This window comes from Pezoporus wallicus, unplaced genomic scaffold (genome assembly GCF_028554395.1).
Source record: "Pezoporus wallicus isolate ANWC-B61680 ecotype Strahan unplaced genomic scaffold, APGP_CSIRO_Pwel_v1 contig_4485, whole genome shotgun sequence".
In the NCBI taxonomy this organism is placed as follows: Eukaryota; Metazoa; Chordata; class Aves; order Psittaciformes; family Psittacidae; genus Pezoporus; species Pezoporus wallicus.
Genome location: NW_026641983.1, coordinates 756,338 through 772,833, shown reverse-complemented (window position 1 = coordinate 772,833; position 16,496 = coordinate 756,338). Strand labels below are relative to the sequence as shown.

Below are 16,496 nucleotides of genomic sequence, written 5' to 3'. Positions count from 1 at the left end.
CAGAGGCCACACTTTTCAGCACAGTAGCTGGACAGGAAAAGCACATGGTTCTTTCCAAATGCTGTCAGCTGTGCAAGCTTGTGGGAGAAACTTCACAAAAACCTGTGGAGAGATTTGTGCTGACTGGGCCAAAGAGAGAAACTCAGAGAGTAGTTGGAGGCATCAAACTGGATGGTATGGGCTTATATTAAATTTGTCCAGCTGTGAAACTTAACATTAGTTTACAGAGTACAGCACACAGCGGCCATAGGCATAATGAAGATTGGGCAGAAATGTTAATTTCAGTGAAAGCTAGGCATTGTTGTCATAGAGGATAATTATTTTTGGAGATAAGAGGCAAGGAACTAGATGAAGCAGTCCTGTGTGTGTCTTGATAATAGACCTACTTGACTTAATTTCATAATCTCCTGAGGGGAATATCTGAGAGAAGATTTGTTTTGTTTTGTTTTGTTTTGATTTGGGGCTTTTTGTGTGGTGTTTTTTGGGTTTGTGTGTGGGGTTTTTTTTTATATTTTTTGTTGGGTTTTTTTTTGTGTGTGTTATGTTTGGGCTTTTTTTTTTTTTTTTTTTTTGTCTGCATTTGACACGAAAATACATAAATGGAAATTGCACTGTATATTTCATATCCTTAATTAATCATGTCTGTTCCAGAGATTTGTTTTATTAACTTTGGCTGTCCTAAAAGTAGGTTGTTTTTTTTCTCTTCTTTAAATAACGAGGTACAGGAGAAATTTCTAAGTATGCACTCTTATTTGAGGTTTGTGTTGTGATTTTGGTATGTGATAATGCAAAAGCGTGACATTGAAAGGAGAGAAAGCATTATGGGTGTACTATGTCTAAAACTGTCTTGAAACAGTTTGGTGGAGCTATGGAGGGCTGACTCTTCTGCACAAAGGTCTGGGGTTCTTGTAACTATGCATGCACATGCATTAGTTCAGAGACATTGTATTTGTTCACCGCTTCATTTCAGATAGTGATGTGCAGCAGGGATTCTGTTTAGGTTCTGCAATTGGGAACCGGAAATCCCAGCAACATGAAGAAGGCAGTGAAGCCGAAGGTTAACTGAGAGTTACTTTTTAGCTTACTTTTTCTTCTTGTTATGTTTCAGTTTCTGCCCAACCTGTCATAGTTTGGTTTTCTTTATGCCATCATTCCATAAGGACTGATTTAACTTACCTGGAAAAGCAGTCACTTAGAGTCTTAAACCAGCATTTTTGAGACCTATGCCTCATGTATTTGCCTTGTAAGAATTTACAGTAAGATCTCAAACAGTACCTAACTGATGCAGTACCAAAGCATTTTTGTGCTATATTTTCCTAATGAGTACTAAACTGCCCCCTCAGTTTGAGTCCCAATGGCTTGTGATTTTTTTTTTTTTTTTTTTTTTGCTGGTATGCCCCTGCTGTGTCCTCATACTAGTCTGCAGATTTCTTTTCACTCCTGCGCAAGCTAGCATGGATGGATATGGCTGGATGTCCCTTTGTCTTGCATTCAAACTGATTGCTCAGCTTAATCCACCAAAAAGTAATCAATTTTCACGGCAAAGAGATAAACATGGATGAATAAAGAGCTGCAAAATTTAAATTTATGTGAATGGAAAGTGAATATCTCAGTCCAATGAAAATGTCTTGTGAATTCTTTTTCTGTAGGGGCCAGATGAAACAGAATGTGAATTATAACATTTAAATTAATAAATTAAATTAGTGTGAGCTCTTTGTTTTCAGAGAGATCAATGTTGCTTTTTCGAGTAGATAAATAGCAAATGGAAAGAAAAATATAATAAAACTTTTGTTAAGACGGGGTAATGCAGGAATTTCCATCAAAGAAAATGCCTTAGGAAACTGATGAGCAAGATAAAGCAATCTGGAGTCTAGGCCTATTTTTTATTATTAATTTGACAGGGACCTGAAATGAAAATAATCCATCTCTTCGAAAAGTCTAGGGCTTAGAGGTGGGAGGAGAGGAGGAGCTTTAACCCTTTATATTTATACCCGCTCTTACCCCACTGAAGTGGCTACATTTGGTGAAACTTGTTTTTCCAGGTTAATGGGCTCAGTTTTTCAAAGCTCTGCAGAAATATTACATATACAGAATTATTTACATCCATCCATATCTACCTGACACCGATTGTTTCATTTATCCTCATTGCAGATTTGTTACTCTGCGCTGTGGAGCCATTGTGGATTCAATAGTACTGAATTTATTTGACTTTATTTCAAATAAAGAAAAAGGCAGACTGTTTAGTGGAATCCATTGCTTAGTGATGTTAAATCAAACATTTACAGAAACATGTCAAACTGCGTGGGATTATAGTAGGTTTATATGGGGACTAAATAATAGAAAACGAAGTCTGTAGGACAGATTTGTTTTGTGTTGAATAGCCTGATAATACTTAATCCTAAAGACAGTGTTTTGGAAAACAGACGATACCTCAACTAGACTACTTTGTTATCCATATAAATCAAAAATACATATGTATCTGAGTATTTTTGGATGGTGAAAGGGGGTTAAAGCATTCTGCCTTTTTTTTACTGAATTCTACAACTTTCCCATACTAAGTTGCTGAAAACTGCAAAGAGTTTTGGAAGTGTGATGAAGATACTATGAATTCTTGAGTCTTGGTTCTTACTGATTTTATGTGGCAGGCTCAAAAGTTGCGGCTGGCATAATTGTACGGATTTGTTTCCTCTTTCTGCTTTTATCTGCAAAACATATAATGATTTTAAAATTTTTCCTTTTTTTTTTTTTAAGGTGATCACCTTTCTATCTTTCTTGATAAATAGACAAAAGTTGCACTTATCAGGGGAACGCAAAACAGGTACTGACCTACTGCTAAAGTAGAGTTACGAAATACGTAAATACGTCTTGGGGCTTGCGAATCTCGGAGGCAACAAAGGCAGAGACCATGGGTCTCTCAGGCATGCCTACTAGGTTCGCGTCCAATACCTGCCCACTTGAAGCTGGCCTGGTGATCATCTTTGATCCTTGCTGGGTTCTATACCCACTTTGTAGTAACTTTGTTACTAAAATTAACTTTTTCATCAGGAAATATATCAGTTGTATGACTCAATTTTATTTTCTACAAGTTTGTAACATCCAGTTACAAACTGGCTTTATCTAGGGAAACCTTAGGATTTTTCTGATAGTGATTGTGGAAAGTGAGGATTTGACAGTGTGCACACAACTGAACTGTTATCTGGCAAGAGTCTGTAAAAAAAGGAGGGGGGGAGAAGGGTTTTATCTCTCTTCTATCCAGATACTTCCTTACTTGCTACTATATACTAGTAGAATTGCCCACTTGGGTGTTTATTTTAATAAACTTTGTTATAGCTTAAACTATCTCCTAGTATAGATGCTTGTAAGTAAGCCTGGCAAGTCTGGATGCCAGGAGTTGGTAGTGGGTTAGGTCTGAGATTTCAAGAGCATGAAAGACACCAGGGTGGGCTTTGCCTCTGGGCTGCAATTACGGTCAAAGCTTGTTAGTAAGATTCCTACTATAAAGGTTGTTGACTGTCTGCTTCTTTCTGTTTCTCCGAATTTTTCAGCTGGTGACTGTAGTAAATAAGTCTGATAAGGGTTGTTCTTTATCGTAGATTCCAGATATTTTGTGGCAAATCTTCCATATCCTAGTGGTCTGACAAGCTCAAGACTGTTTTTTTTTAATTTTTTAATTTATTTGGGGGAAGGGGGGGAGCACAACTGCACAAAAAGCATATACATGTTTCCAATCCTTTTGTGGCTGCCACAGAACAGTGGGAAGGAAGCAGTGCAAATGTTAGCCATGTGATTCTTGCTTTTGCACTTGGGTCCGTGAGGACCAAATACTGATTGCAGCTGCCTTGAAGTCAGTCTCTTGATTAAATGCTGTCATGTAGAACTGTGTTTTTAAAATGGGCTGTTCACCTGTCTGCAGAAAGTTATAAAGTAATTCAGTCACTTCTTCATATCCAGTGCCAATTTTTTATTTGTTTCCTTTATGTGCAAGACAAAGTTATGTTATTGACAAATTTGTGATCCTTGTGCTTTTAATATAGAACAAAGTTAAACAAAAGAACAGCTAGATACAATTTAGGTTGCACGTACTATAAAAATGTGTTGGCCCCCTAAATTTCACTAGGAAATAGAGCTCTTTCAAAATTTTATATTTTTTGGTCTTCAGGTATATCTTTAAGTTGCAACTGAGAGTTATTACTGACTATTCCTTCGGTGTCAAACAAATATTGTGTCCAAGGGAATGTCAGGCATCAGAGATTTTATAGGAAAGCTGCTGTATCATTTCCTTCATGTTTGTTGGCCTGATCGTATTCTTTCTAAAAGAAAAGAGGAAGTCCTTATTAGGTCAGTAGTAGTTCTCAGACGAACAGAGTCATAGCTGACTGTTTCTGTCATAGGTTTCTGTCAGATATTCTAGTTTTCATCCTCTGGAAGTCTTGGAGCTAATGGAATTTTAAATTATCATTAGAGAATATAAATTTGCATGAAATATGTATCTAGAAATAGTAATAAATACAGACATTATCATATTTTCTTATGTTAGAAAAATGTGGTAATAGCTAGGTTTAATCTTTAAAAGCAAGCTGAGTTTTTCTGAACTAGTTTAAATCTCCAGTTATCCAGTTATATAAGTACGTATGGCATTTACTGAATAGTACCTGTTCTTTGACTATAGGTTAACTGTGCACTTTTTTCTGGTCATTAGATTCTGATTTGTAGTGCATGTTGTGGTCAAGCCAATGACAGAAGGGGATGAAATTATAGACTTTAATAGCAGTGTGCTTTATGTGCTGGTCTTCTGAGCTCACTATAGATAGCTCCCTATTTTTCTCAACAAGAAAGCACTTAAGTTAATTGCTCCATTCGAAAGACATAGTAGCTCTTTCTGAGCAGTAAGTAGCCTTCCATGCATAGCTGCTGAAGTTTACAACACCTGCAGCCGAAGCAGTTTCTAAAAAAGCCATTAGTCTGCATGGAATTAAAAACACTGAAGTTAAAATTGTTATCAATGATGCAGTGTTGGAGCAGCCTAAAAGGTTTGGCTTTTGGTCTGTGCCTAGTGCTGTCCAAAACAACATATAAAATTCTTTGTAAACTAGTTTTAAAAGTGTCTTGTTTATTCAGAAGCAACTGTGTACACTGTTTGTTCAGAGAGCAGACTCCAGTCAATTGTATGCCAGCCAACATCTGATTCCTCCTTAGAAAGAAACATTGCCTAATACAGATCATAGAAGACAAAGACCAAAGGGACAAAGTGCTAAAGATAAACAGCTCAATCCCCAACTGTTCGAAGGCCTCAATAAAGTCTCTGATTTACAAATTTGGGGTGGGACTCGACTGTTCCCACCTGCAAGCTTTGTCTGGCATCCTTGGCTCTAGCACAGTGAGGTGCTGGTATGTGTTGTGACCTCTTGTGCCCTGCAGGAGAAAAACACTGGTTTTCTTATGGCCCTAATCAGTAGGTTTCTCTGCAACTTTTCTTTATTGTAATTAAGGGAGGAGGTTTGACTGCTTGGATTTTGTTGAGGCAGTGAATGGAAAGAGCTACCAAAATAGTGTTTGAGACTATTGAATGGCACTGAAAGGTACTCCTACGGTCTAATAGTCTCAGAGCTGCTTTTTTAAACTGCAGTAGTAAGGGTCTGATTTCAGTAATGCAGTTTGTTGGATAGCTGTAAGAATAGTGTGGGTTTATGTAATCATTATTAAATTTTTTAAAATTATTTTTTTAATAAGCTTCAGCAGTGTCTGGAATGTTAAATAATGAGAGTGCCAAAATTTGGGTGGCTGATTTAACTATTTTCAGCATTAATACAGTTCTTAGCTGGATCCTTATCTTTCCACCCAAAGATGTGAATGGGAAGCTAACTTAAAGTTTCAGTTCTCCTACATCCTTTATGTTTCTGGCTGCTTTTCATAATGAAATTCTGACTCGGTGGGGATGTGTATTTTAGTAAAACCTTAAAAAAGCAGTGCCAGCTTCTACAGGCTTGTGAGCCCAGTTCTGTGGAAGCTCAGGTCCCAAGTCAACATGTTTTTTTACAAACCCCTTTGTCAGTACATCTGCAGTTATTTTGTTCTGACCAACTGTCTGGCCCAGAGTACTTTAAGCAGCTGTGACTCTTTATGCTTCAGTTGTAGGTGTAGTGATAATGGATTGAGACAATAGTCACAACAGAGAAATGGTTTGACACTGGTTTAAAAATTCGCTAATTTTTAAACCAATATTTGTGGTGGGACAAGCACATGCAGGACTGTTGGCTGGAATTTTGCATGTGCGGTGGTTATGACAATTAATTATCCTGTTGAATGATTGGCCTTTTAAAGTGTTATTTACATATCAGATTGAAATTATTTTCACTTTTAGAATTTAGTGTTTGGGGGATACTCATGTCGGCAGTAACTTATTGCAGCCTTGATGCTATGGTGACTCTGCAATTTGTGTATATCATAGAATCACAGGCTCATTTAGGTTGGAAGGGACCTTAAAGCTCATCCAGTTCCAATGCCCTGCACAGTCAGGGACATCCTCCACTAGACCAGGTTGCTTCAAACCCTGTCCAGCCTGGCCTTGAACACTGCCATGGAAGGGGCAGCCAGAGCTTCTCTGAGCAACAAGCAAAACCTCCCTGTTAAGCTACATATGCATCAGTACCTTGCATGCTGTCTGACTGGGTTGTGTGCAAGTTTTCACAATCTAAATAAAAATGAATAATTAAAGTATTTTTAAAAATACTGTCTTTCAAAGAAGGACTTGTGTGGAAATATTTCATAAGAGACTCTGTATTTTTCTAGAACAAGGAAAAGGAAATCTGGCAAGCAAAGGAGAATACACGCCTGTGTGCTTGAACATACTACACTCATTACTTGTGCTTCCTGTCTTGTGCTGTTTATTAACTCATGTCCAGGCAGTTAATGCACTACAAATCTTTAAAATTGCGTTAGTTCTGTAATCACTAGTTGCAAAGGCACTATTCCAGGCCTCAGTGCCCCACTTGTTCTGGCTTTCAGGTGCACAGATACACTCTAGATTTTCAGAAATGGCCATGTGCTTGGTGATGGAATTAGAAGACATTTTTAGACTCAGATTAATTTTTCAATATTTCTTTTAAGTAAGCTTTTCGTTTTTGGTACATTTCCTGTACCTACTACTATTACTATGACATCTGTAATAGTATAAGCAATGGTGGTTTATGGATGCAAGTAGTCAAGTTGTCCCTCTTTACTGTTGTTGGTGAGAATTTACGATGGTTAGCTGTATGTACATGATTTATTTACTACTACTACCATAGCTTTTGAATCCTAAACTTGTCAGAAGAATAAAGAGGAAAATGTTACGGTGCTTATGTGAACTTAAGCAGTAAGGTGGAAAAATAAAGTTAGTGTTTTAAGTATTTGGTGATGAAAATTTAATGGGTAGTCAGGAATGCTGGAAGTGCCTAGTAACATGTTTTCACTAAATCTTAGCCTGAAATTTGCAGCAGACACTTTATGTGATGTTCTTACTGTTTAGAAATTTTATTCGTTAGTGCAAGGTGATGTATATTGTGGTCTAATTAGCCATCAGAAGCAGATAATGTGATATTTCATTAACCTTATTGATATCTGTAATGAATGTTTATTACTGACAATGTAGGTGTTGTCCAGCTGTTAATGCAGCTTTAAGCTCGAAAAACAAGTCTTATATTCATGTATTTTTGTGCGTTTGTCTGTGCATTTGTCTGGGCGAGGGAAAGGCATTCAAAATGTCGCTGAGCACAGAGCTGAGCAAAGGTCAGACACAGTGCAGTCAGCTGCACTTAAAACTGTTCTTCCTAAGACTCCAACTTTTTGGAAGACCAGCGGTCATTAAATCTGTCTCTAGGCTTGGCTCTCAATGTCCATGAATAAAGAAGGAGCTTCCTTCTACCACCACTTGAAGAACAGAGTCCTCTCAAGGCCTAAACTGAGTCTGATCATTATCACTTGTTGCTATGCTTCAGATGGAAAACCTGATAGAGCTTTTAATACCTAGCCTGTCCAGGCATCGTTGTACTCAGTGCATGTAGTTTAAATGCCTCACTTGCGTTTTCCTATTTTTATCAATACATGCTATATTTAGTGTGTGAGTGAACATGTAGCCCTTCTTCATTCACTAATGAAGTTTTCATTTCTGTTTCTCCATTATTATGAGCAAATAGCCAAATGCAGTTTCAAAGTTCTTGAGTACCCTGAGGATTCATTGTTGTCAGATCAGAATATGTATAAATGGATAAGATTATTTAGAAGGTCTTAAGTACAGGCTGCCAAGTCGCTTTGATACTGAGCAAAAAAATCGCTGTAATGTCATAAATTTTGGTTTCTGCAGCATTTAGTTTTTAAAGTATATTATTTAAAAATTAGAAATTCTATGGTAACTGGCATCCACTACAGCCTCTGCTTTGCAGTGAACCTTAGTAGCATGCTTTCACCTGTCAGTTTCCCAGATTAAATTGATTTTTCCATTCTATTCCATGTGCTGTATGTTGTGTGATAGCGAGCTGTAAATGAAAAACACAGGCATGGGGAATTGTATGTCTATTGTAATTTTCTCTTCCTCATCTTCCTGACTCTTAGTTTACTAATTTGGGACTATTCAAGTACATTTGTTTGTTGTCACTGTTCTTTTAAACCTTACTTATTGTAATCCAGTTTTCTGTTTGGAAACCTTAATTCTCTGAAAATCTGAATTTGTGGAGGAAAGTAAGATGACATTTTAAGTACACTTATATTTGTGTGTTTTTGTGTTGTTTTTTTTTCCTAAGCTGGTTATATAAAACTGCTAAGGACCTCTGGAAAATAAGCCATTGGTTATAAAAGGATTATCTTACTTCCCAAACAGGTATCTGGAAAATGGAGAAGACTTTGAACAGAATTCATCCAGTTTCTGATCCAGAAGCAACGTATTTCCTACAGGTGTCATGGGAAAAAGATTTAGGTGCTGGCTTTGGTATAACACTAACTGATGGTCAATGTGCATGGACTGGGGCAGGTAATAATGTAAAGCAAAAAAACCCAAGCCTGTATTAAGTTATTACTGTTCTTTATTATTATTACTGTTCTAGATTATTTTTTGTTATATGAATAATTTTCTAGACTGTGACCTGCAGCTTGCATCAAAAACTTTTTATGAACATCACTTCTTCCTGGTGAAAGAGGAGGTGTAGTTCATGATCTTCTGGGAAGTGTTCAGAGGTCTTTCAAATTTGGAAAGACTCTGTGTCAAACCTAATACTAATTCATTTAGCATATGGATATGCAATATTTTGTTCTTTCTTAAGAATTTAATGGAGTGCAGTGATATTGGAGGAGTACCACTTACATGTCTTCTCCAGATTCTTGAACAGTTATGCAAGTTGCATTTGCAAACTGTAGTTCAAGAAGCTTTTAATTGCAGATGGTTTTTAAGCAGTTTTATAAAATCTTAATAATTAAAGGTAGCTCTGTTTGGTACTCAGGTGAATTTTAGAGAAGGAGAAGGGACTAGATTTTTTTTTTTTTCTTGGCACAAGTTGGAAGAAAACCTGAATAAGAAAATGGGTCTTTTAATAGGTGCGTACTTCTTTCATTCATGCTTAACGAAAAGAAGAAAGATTTGTGTGTTCATTTAGGTATGTGTCAAATGCTTGATCAGAAGCCCTTCTCTCAGTGGCAAAAATATTTCAGAGGGAGGAAAGAATAATATATTTCACAGCATATTGTAGGTGAAAACATTTCCTGACTCTTTTTTTTCTATTTCTGACTCTTCATTTTCTATAAGAATATATGACCATGTAGTTCCTTCCTTCCTTCTTTCTCCCTGCCCAGCTGACATTGTTTCCCCCCTGCTCAGTTCCTGTGTAAACCGAGCTTTCAAATAGGCCTTATCTATCTATCTATCTATCTATCTATCTATCTATCTATCTATCTATCTATCTGTTTACCTACCTACCTACCTATGTGTCTATCTAACAGGGCTTTGTGTTTGTGTGTATACAAACTATGTGTGTATATATCTAGCTCCTATGTATAAAAAGAAGCTTAATCATTCATTAACCTTATTTTGAATACAATGTTTACTTTTTTTTTCTTTCAAACCTAGGAAATAAGACTAATTTAAAATATGTCTACCTATGCATTAAAACAGCTCTTCCATATTCCTTTTGACATTTCAAACACACTATTGATTAAGAGTTCCTGCACAAGACATATGCATATATTCCCCTGCTGGTTCACTATGGTCTGGCATGAAAGGTTTTTCTTTCTTGATTTGACAATAGGATAGTCAAACTATATATTTTCAAAATAACAAAAGGGATGTTAACATTGATAAATGCCTAACTAATTGAGCATACTAGTTTTTCTGTTTAAAGGCTTTTCTGGTTGTTCTTACATAACTTAAAAATTCCCAGTTTAAAATTCATGACAAGCTGATTCTTTGAATCTCTTATTTTTCTAAGTAAAAGCTGTGTTACTCTAACTGGAAGAGTATAGAAAAAATACATAAACACAGTTCTCGTTTTGTTAACTTCCTGCATCTGGCAGAACGGCTTATAATTTTCCGAAACAGAGAACCAGTGAAAGCAAGATGATCTCACTCTATTGAAAGAAAAGAAAGAAACCCACAGCCATTTAGCATGAGCACAAGGGATTCATCCAAAGGAGAATACTTCTATTTCTTATGCGATCCATTTCTAAGGAAACCCTATTGAATTTGCAGTCCTTTCAATAATTTCTTTAGGAGTTCAAGTTCTTATATGCTTTTTCTAAGTTATTACATCATGTTTGAGAGTGCTTAGACTCTAAATTCAAAATCTGGGATGAGGGAAAGCTCTAATCAGAAAATTCTTGCTATGGGAAATCCCTTTTGAGTTTCTCGTGCTGTGGATTATTTTGTTTGGCAAAACCTACCAGGAAGTGAATGGGGGTTGCTGATGGAGTTCTTTTATGGGTTTTATATATTGAATGTGATGATGAAAAGTGTTAGGAGTCTTATTTAAGGATGGAGAAAAAAAAAAAAGTAAATCTTGGGAGGGAGGAGAAGCACACAAATACGCAATATGATCTAATGTATTAAGTTGGTATTGGGTTAAAGAATTACAGGTATGTGGATTTATACATTCCATGTTTTGCTAATGATCAGTTTTGCTAGTTCTATAAGGTAGAGGAACATGCAGCAGGTACAGGCACCACTGGAGAAAAACCCAAGTGCTCTATTACAGCATATGTTAGTAACTTTGGTTTTTTAGCTTTTTTCTTTTCATTAAAGATTTATCTCAGTGTTGTTGTTCTAGACAAACACTTATTTCAGCAGTTATTTCCAACTTACTTTTTTCTTCCCCTCTTTGACTCATTCTGCAGGCGATTCCGTATTTCTGTCTCTACTGTTTTGAGGGACTTGAGTGGATTGCTGATGTACTAGTGGCTTCTTTTCTTTCAACCTGTCTTGCATCCTGTACAAGAAATAAGCTAGGTAATCAGGAAATTGGTGGTTGTGATTTATAAAGAAGATAGAAATGTTTTGATGGTAAATTTCTTGTGTGCTTTTCTCACTCAATTCTTGCTATATTTGGTGGATTGTTAGCTCTGCAAAATAACTGTTCAGCAGCACTGTACCCCCAATTTTTCACTGACATGTAGGCTTAGCTTTTTCCCCTGACAAAAGTTCTACTCTTTACGTGAACGTTAAAAGTACTGCTTTGAGTTTAAAAAAAAAAGATGCAGGTGGCAATTGTCAAAGTCTTAAGCCTTTCTGCTAACATCCGTTTCATGCTTAAAATACTTTTTAAGTATCTTTGAAAATACTTCTGCTATTTCATCTAAGATCACAGAATCCCAGGCTGGTTTGGGTTGGAAATGACCTTAAAACTCATCCAGTTTCAATCCCCTGCCTTAGGCAGGGACACCTTCCACTAGATCAGATTGCTCAAAGCCCTATCCAGCCTTTAGATGCATTCAGTTATGTTGAGGCTGAGAGTTGAACTACTTGGTTTACAGTGAGGTGGGGAAGAACTGGTAACACGTGCAATGGCCAGTGTAAGTTTAAAGCCTCCTGCTTTGCATTGACCTTTGTGATGATATGAAGTCCTGTTCTGAAATACCTGTCAGTCTTAATGTGTGAGGATTAATGCAGAGCCGATGTTGACTTAGTAGTTGCTTGCTTGTAGGTCTGCTCATGTTTTCAGTGCTGCATGCTGGCTTTGCTCTTGTTCATGCCCCATATGCCAGTTGGATAGGTGTGGTGCACAGGGATCGAGGCAGTGACTCAGCATTGGAGCTAAATTGTGGCTTTGCACTCAAAGTGCTGTTTGAACGAGTAGTACTAACTGGCTACATACATTGTACTCTGTCTTAGCCTCTTTCTCTTCCTCTATTAGGTAGGGGGTTTACATCTTAGGAAAAGAGATGGTTGTGATGTCCGTCCAGAGAAGAAAGGATTCTGCTGTGCCTTTATCGATTTCTCTGTGTCCTTGTTCCATGTTCCTTTTCATAAACATTTTTCAAACCTTAGCTTAGTGAAGAGGGCTGCTGTTGCCCTTACTTTAGCTCTCCTTGAATTTTCCTTTTGGGTTGTACAAATAAGTTTGAAAAGTATAACGTTCTTCAAACGACGATACCAAGATATAAATGTTTTGAATCATTAGTTTATTAGGTGTCTCAGAGTATTTCAGTGCCCTAAAGCTCATCAGTCTTAGGCTGCATACAAAAAAACATTTACGTACAATTACCTATTGCATCTGCTGAAATGGACAGCAGAATAGTTTCCGTTTTGTGAGATGTGCTTTTACTAGGAACACACATTTGTGAGATGTGCTTTTACTAAGAACACACATCTTCAGCTTACAAATCTGTCGGAACATACAGTTTAATATGCCACACTTCTTCCTTGCCTCATTATTCCACCCATCTCCTTTTTATTTTTCTTTCTCTGCAATATAGGTAATGCAACTTAAAAGGTGAGGATAGAAGCACCTTCTCCAATGTGGGAATACTGATTATGAAGTTGTTTTGTTTCTGGTTTATTGTAATGCATGTTCCATAGCATTCCTCTATTCTTTTTGACATATAATGACATTTCTGCAGTTTCTGCCATCTGCTGAATGTTTGTGGTGTTGCTGATTTTGTAAAATACTGTGTGTCATACCTTGTCCTTTTACTTTATGTTAGGTTACTGTAAGTGTGACAGGTTTCCTCTTGTATCTTTGAAAGGAGAGCAGAGAATACTCATTTTTAAGTGTTTTCTTAAGAACAATATAGGGAACTTTGTGACAGATTTCAGACTGCCATACACCTGACATTTTTCATCTTTGCATGACAGAGACTGAATTGCTGATATTTATGAGACTAATTCCATTCTTTTTCCTTGATTTTTTACCTTATAACTTCAAAGCAGTTCAGTTCCTTTGCATCCCTTTGCTTTCTGGCTTTCGAAGGACCTAACACATTTGAATCTGCTAGGAAAAAAAAACCCTTGTGCTAGGGGATAACTAGTGTGATTCTGACCCACTAATTTATCCTTTTAAATGAGCGTATCTGCAGGCTGAGATTTTTCACAGAAAAGGGTAGCTTCTCTTTGTGTCAACCTTTTGTTTCTTTGAAGTGGTGACATTAGCATGCTCTCTCCTGCCACCTGCATCTTTTTCACGTAACTGTTCTCCCTTGTCTTATAAACAGAGTAGTAGAATGGGGTGTTCATGACTGATCTGCCTTAGCAGATTTTGCAGGCGTATGGTAATGTAATCACTTAAAGTGTTTAGAAAGGTAGTATTTCTTTGTGTGCACAGTGAATGTATTTGTGAATAGATGGCTAAACTGATTACTGCGACCAGTTATTAAAAAAAATAAAATAAAGGGCACAAAACCCCAACAAAAAAACGCAACAAACCCCTCTCGGTTAAGTGTAAGATTGGTAAAGCTTACATGTTTTCCATACTTTGAGTTGTGTAGAGAGGAGGACTACAAAAGCTAATACTTATGAACAAAGGCATTTGTATAGAGAAGAAATACAGGTATTAATTAATAAAACCTAATTAGTAGGTTTTTAAGTGGGGTACCTCTTTTTTACTGGGTTTCTGAGTTGGCTTTTGATGTGTGTGTGTGTCTTTTTCTTTTTTTTTTCTTTCCTTTTTTTTTTTTTTATTCCCAAGATGTTCCAAATTAATGTCTTTTTGTATAACTTGCTCTCTCAAATTCTAGACAGGTTTAAGAGCAGGTAGGGGCAAGTGACAATCCAGAGCAGTCTTGCTCAGAAGATTGGCCAGAAGAAAAGGAAACACTTCTGTTAATTAAGTAAACAATCTAAAATACTGTATTGGTAAGCTACACATGAAAGCCTGCAGTATGTTATAGATGTCCTATCTTTAATTTAGAGTCTTTGCTTACATCTGTCTCTGCAAGAAAACTCTGCACTCATTGAGATCGTTATTCTGATTAACATTTGATCTTTAAAAGTTCTAAGGAAACACTATGTAGAATAAACTAAAAAGGAAGTAAGATAAGCAGGGGCCCAGGAGGTAAAATCAAGAACTGTTTCTTGCTACTTGTAGCGAAAGATGGTGGGTTTTGGTAACCTGCCATTTCATTTTGAGGTTTTACCAAGACTTAGGAAGAAATAAATGATCAGAAGCAGATGGTAAAGGTTATCATAGCTTTTAACAACAGTACATCTTTATTGGCCTATTCTGTACTGTATTCAGTCATTCTTCATCTTCAAAGGAATGGAATAAAATTTTCTTCATAGACCTTATGTAGTGCAAACTGGAAACACATCCCTCATTTCGTGGTGTTTGAGTGTGAAGGGTAAAACAAGGATTCTTGAGTCTCTTGGTGTAGTTTCATTTGTAAATTGACAGCTTGTTTTTTCTTCAGATTTTAAGTTATAAACTAGGAAAACTAGGTTAAGAATGTGTGAGGAGGCAATATCATCTGTTGTTTTACAGGGTTCAGATTACATGCTTTCAAAGAGACCTCAGAGGGCACAATAAATCATAGTTCAAACGTTCTACTTTCTGTTATCAGGTTAGTGTTATTCAGAATAAGTTTAGGCAAGTAGAATTGTGCACTAGTAGCAATAAACCATTTTTAGACAGGAAACGAACAAAACTAAATTCTTAGGAAAAAGCAGTATTCCTGCTACCTTTCTATTAGCATCTGGCACATAGTATGTCAAGGAAAGAATAGTCTCCATTAAGATATTAATTTTGCCTATTCCTTACAGTATGTGTCTGCCTGTATGTTCATATAAGTATATATACATGCTCACATATACACGTATTCACAAATACCCATAAAGGTATTTCTCACATGTCTCTTTCTGATAGTGTCCGAAGCTGAAATTTCTAGGGAGGCTGCGGACATGGAAATGAACAGAGAAAAGTATGTTGAAGAACTGAAGAAAGCATTGATAGCTGGAGAAGAATCAGTTGGCAGATACAACTTTGCTGTTTCAAGGGATGATGAAAATACGGAGTGTCACTTCTCCTATGAAAGAAATCTGAAGGATGGCTCTGTAAGTATAGTTAAATGTTTCAATTTGAATGTTAAACTATGGGAAGGACCTTTTTGGTACATTTCTGTATTTTATTAGATTATTTGAAATTGACAGACCTGCAATACATATTTCTAACTGCATATTGTGTGCTCTGCCATGGGCCAAACTAGAAACAAGTTTGAGTTTTTCTGGTACCAGTAGAAGCTGGTACCAATATAACTATTTCTGTGTTACTTTCTTAAATGCTACTGCATAAGAATATTATTTGTCTATGTAAGTTTTGGATTAGTGTAGTAATAGGCTGAGGGGGAATGGCTTTAACCTGAAAGAGGGGAGATTGGGATGAGCTGTTAGGCAGAAGCTCTTCCCTGTGAGGGTGGTGAGGTGCTCGCACAGGTTGCCCAGAGAAGCTGTGGCTGCCCCATCCCTGGCAATGTTCAAGGCCAGGTTGGACGGGGCTCGGAGCAGCCTGGTCTACTGGAAGGTGTCCCTGCCTGTGGCAAGGGGGTGGAACTGAATAAGCTTTGATGTCCCTTCAAACTCAAACCACTTTATAATTTTATATTTTGGGTATACCTGCACATTGAAGATGCAGTTCAGTATGAAGATGGTATATTCCATGTAGTATAGCTTTATTCTTAATTCCTAATTTAGGAAGTATGCTTTCCTTTTAAAATTACAAATGCCCAAAGCATTTCTGCTGTGCTTGTTTCTTCTTTCGTCTCTCTATATGCACATAAATAAGGAAAAATATTAAAATTTAAGTAAGATTATTTTCAAATGCAAAAACATACTTTTGAAATGAGCTTTTTTATTTACCTCAAATCTTTTGGAAGCTAAAGCGAAAATTGTTTCCTTCTTGAAATTGCATTAAATTACAGCTGCGTATGCGATTCCATTTTGGTTTCTTGGCTGCCAAGAAAATGGTCCTTTTAAAGCAAGAAAGAAACCAGTACAATCTGTATTTGTAGATACTTTTGGTTATTTTGTGTTGTGATTTGGTGTTAAAGCTTTT

The 16,496-nt window shown here is 36.7% G+C and overlaps 1 protein-coding gene across 2 annotated transcripts in view; it reads left to right on the top strand.

The window, feature by feature from the left end:
• The window catches only part of XRCC4 (X-ray repair cross complementing 4), a 183,831-nt gene that overhangs the window by 5,820 nt on the left and 161,515 nt on the right, over positions 1–16,496 (top strand). For both annotated transcript variants that reach the window (XM_057426405.1, XM_057426406.1), the window contains exons 2-3: positions 8,855–9,004; positions 15,312–15,499. In XM_057426405.1, coding sequence (XP_057282388.1) covers positions 8,866–9,004; positions 15,312–15,499 — 327 coding nt within the window. In that variant the 5' untranslated portion in view covers positions 8,855–8,865. The remainder of the gene's footprint in view (positions 1–8,854; positions 9,005–15,311; positions 15,500–16,496) is intronic.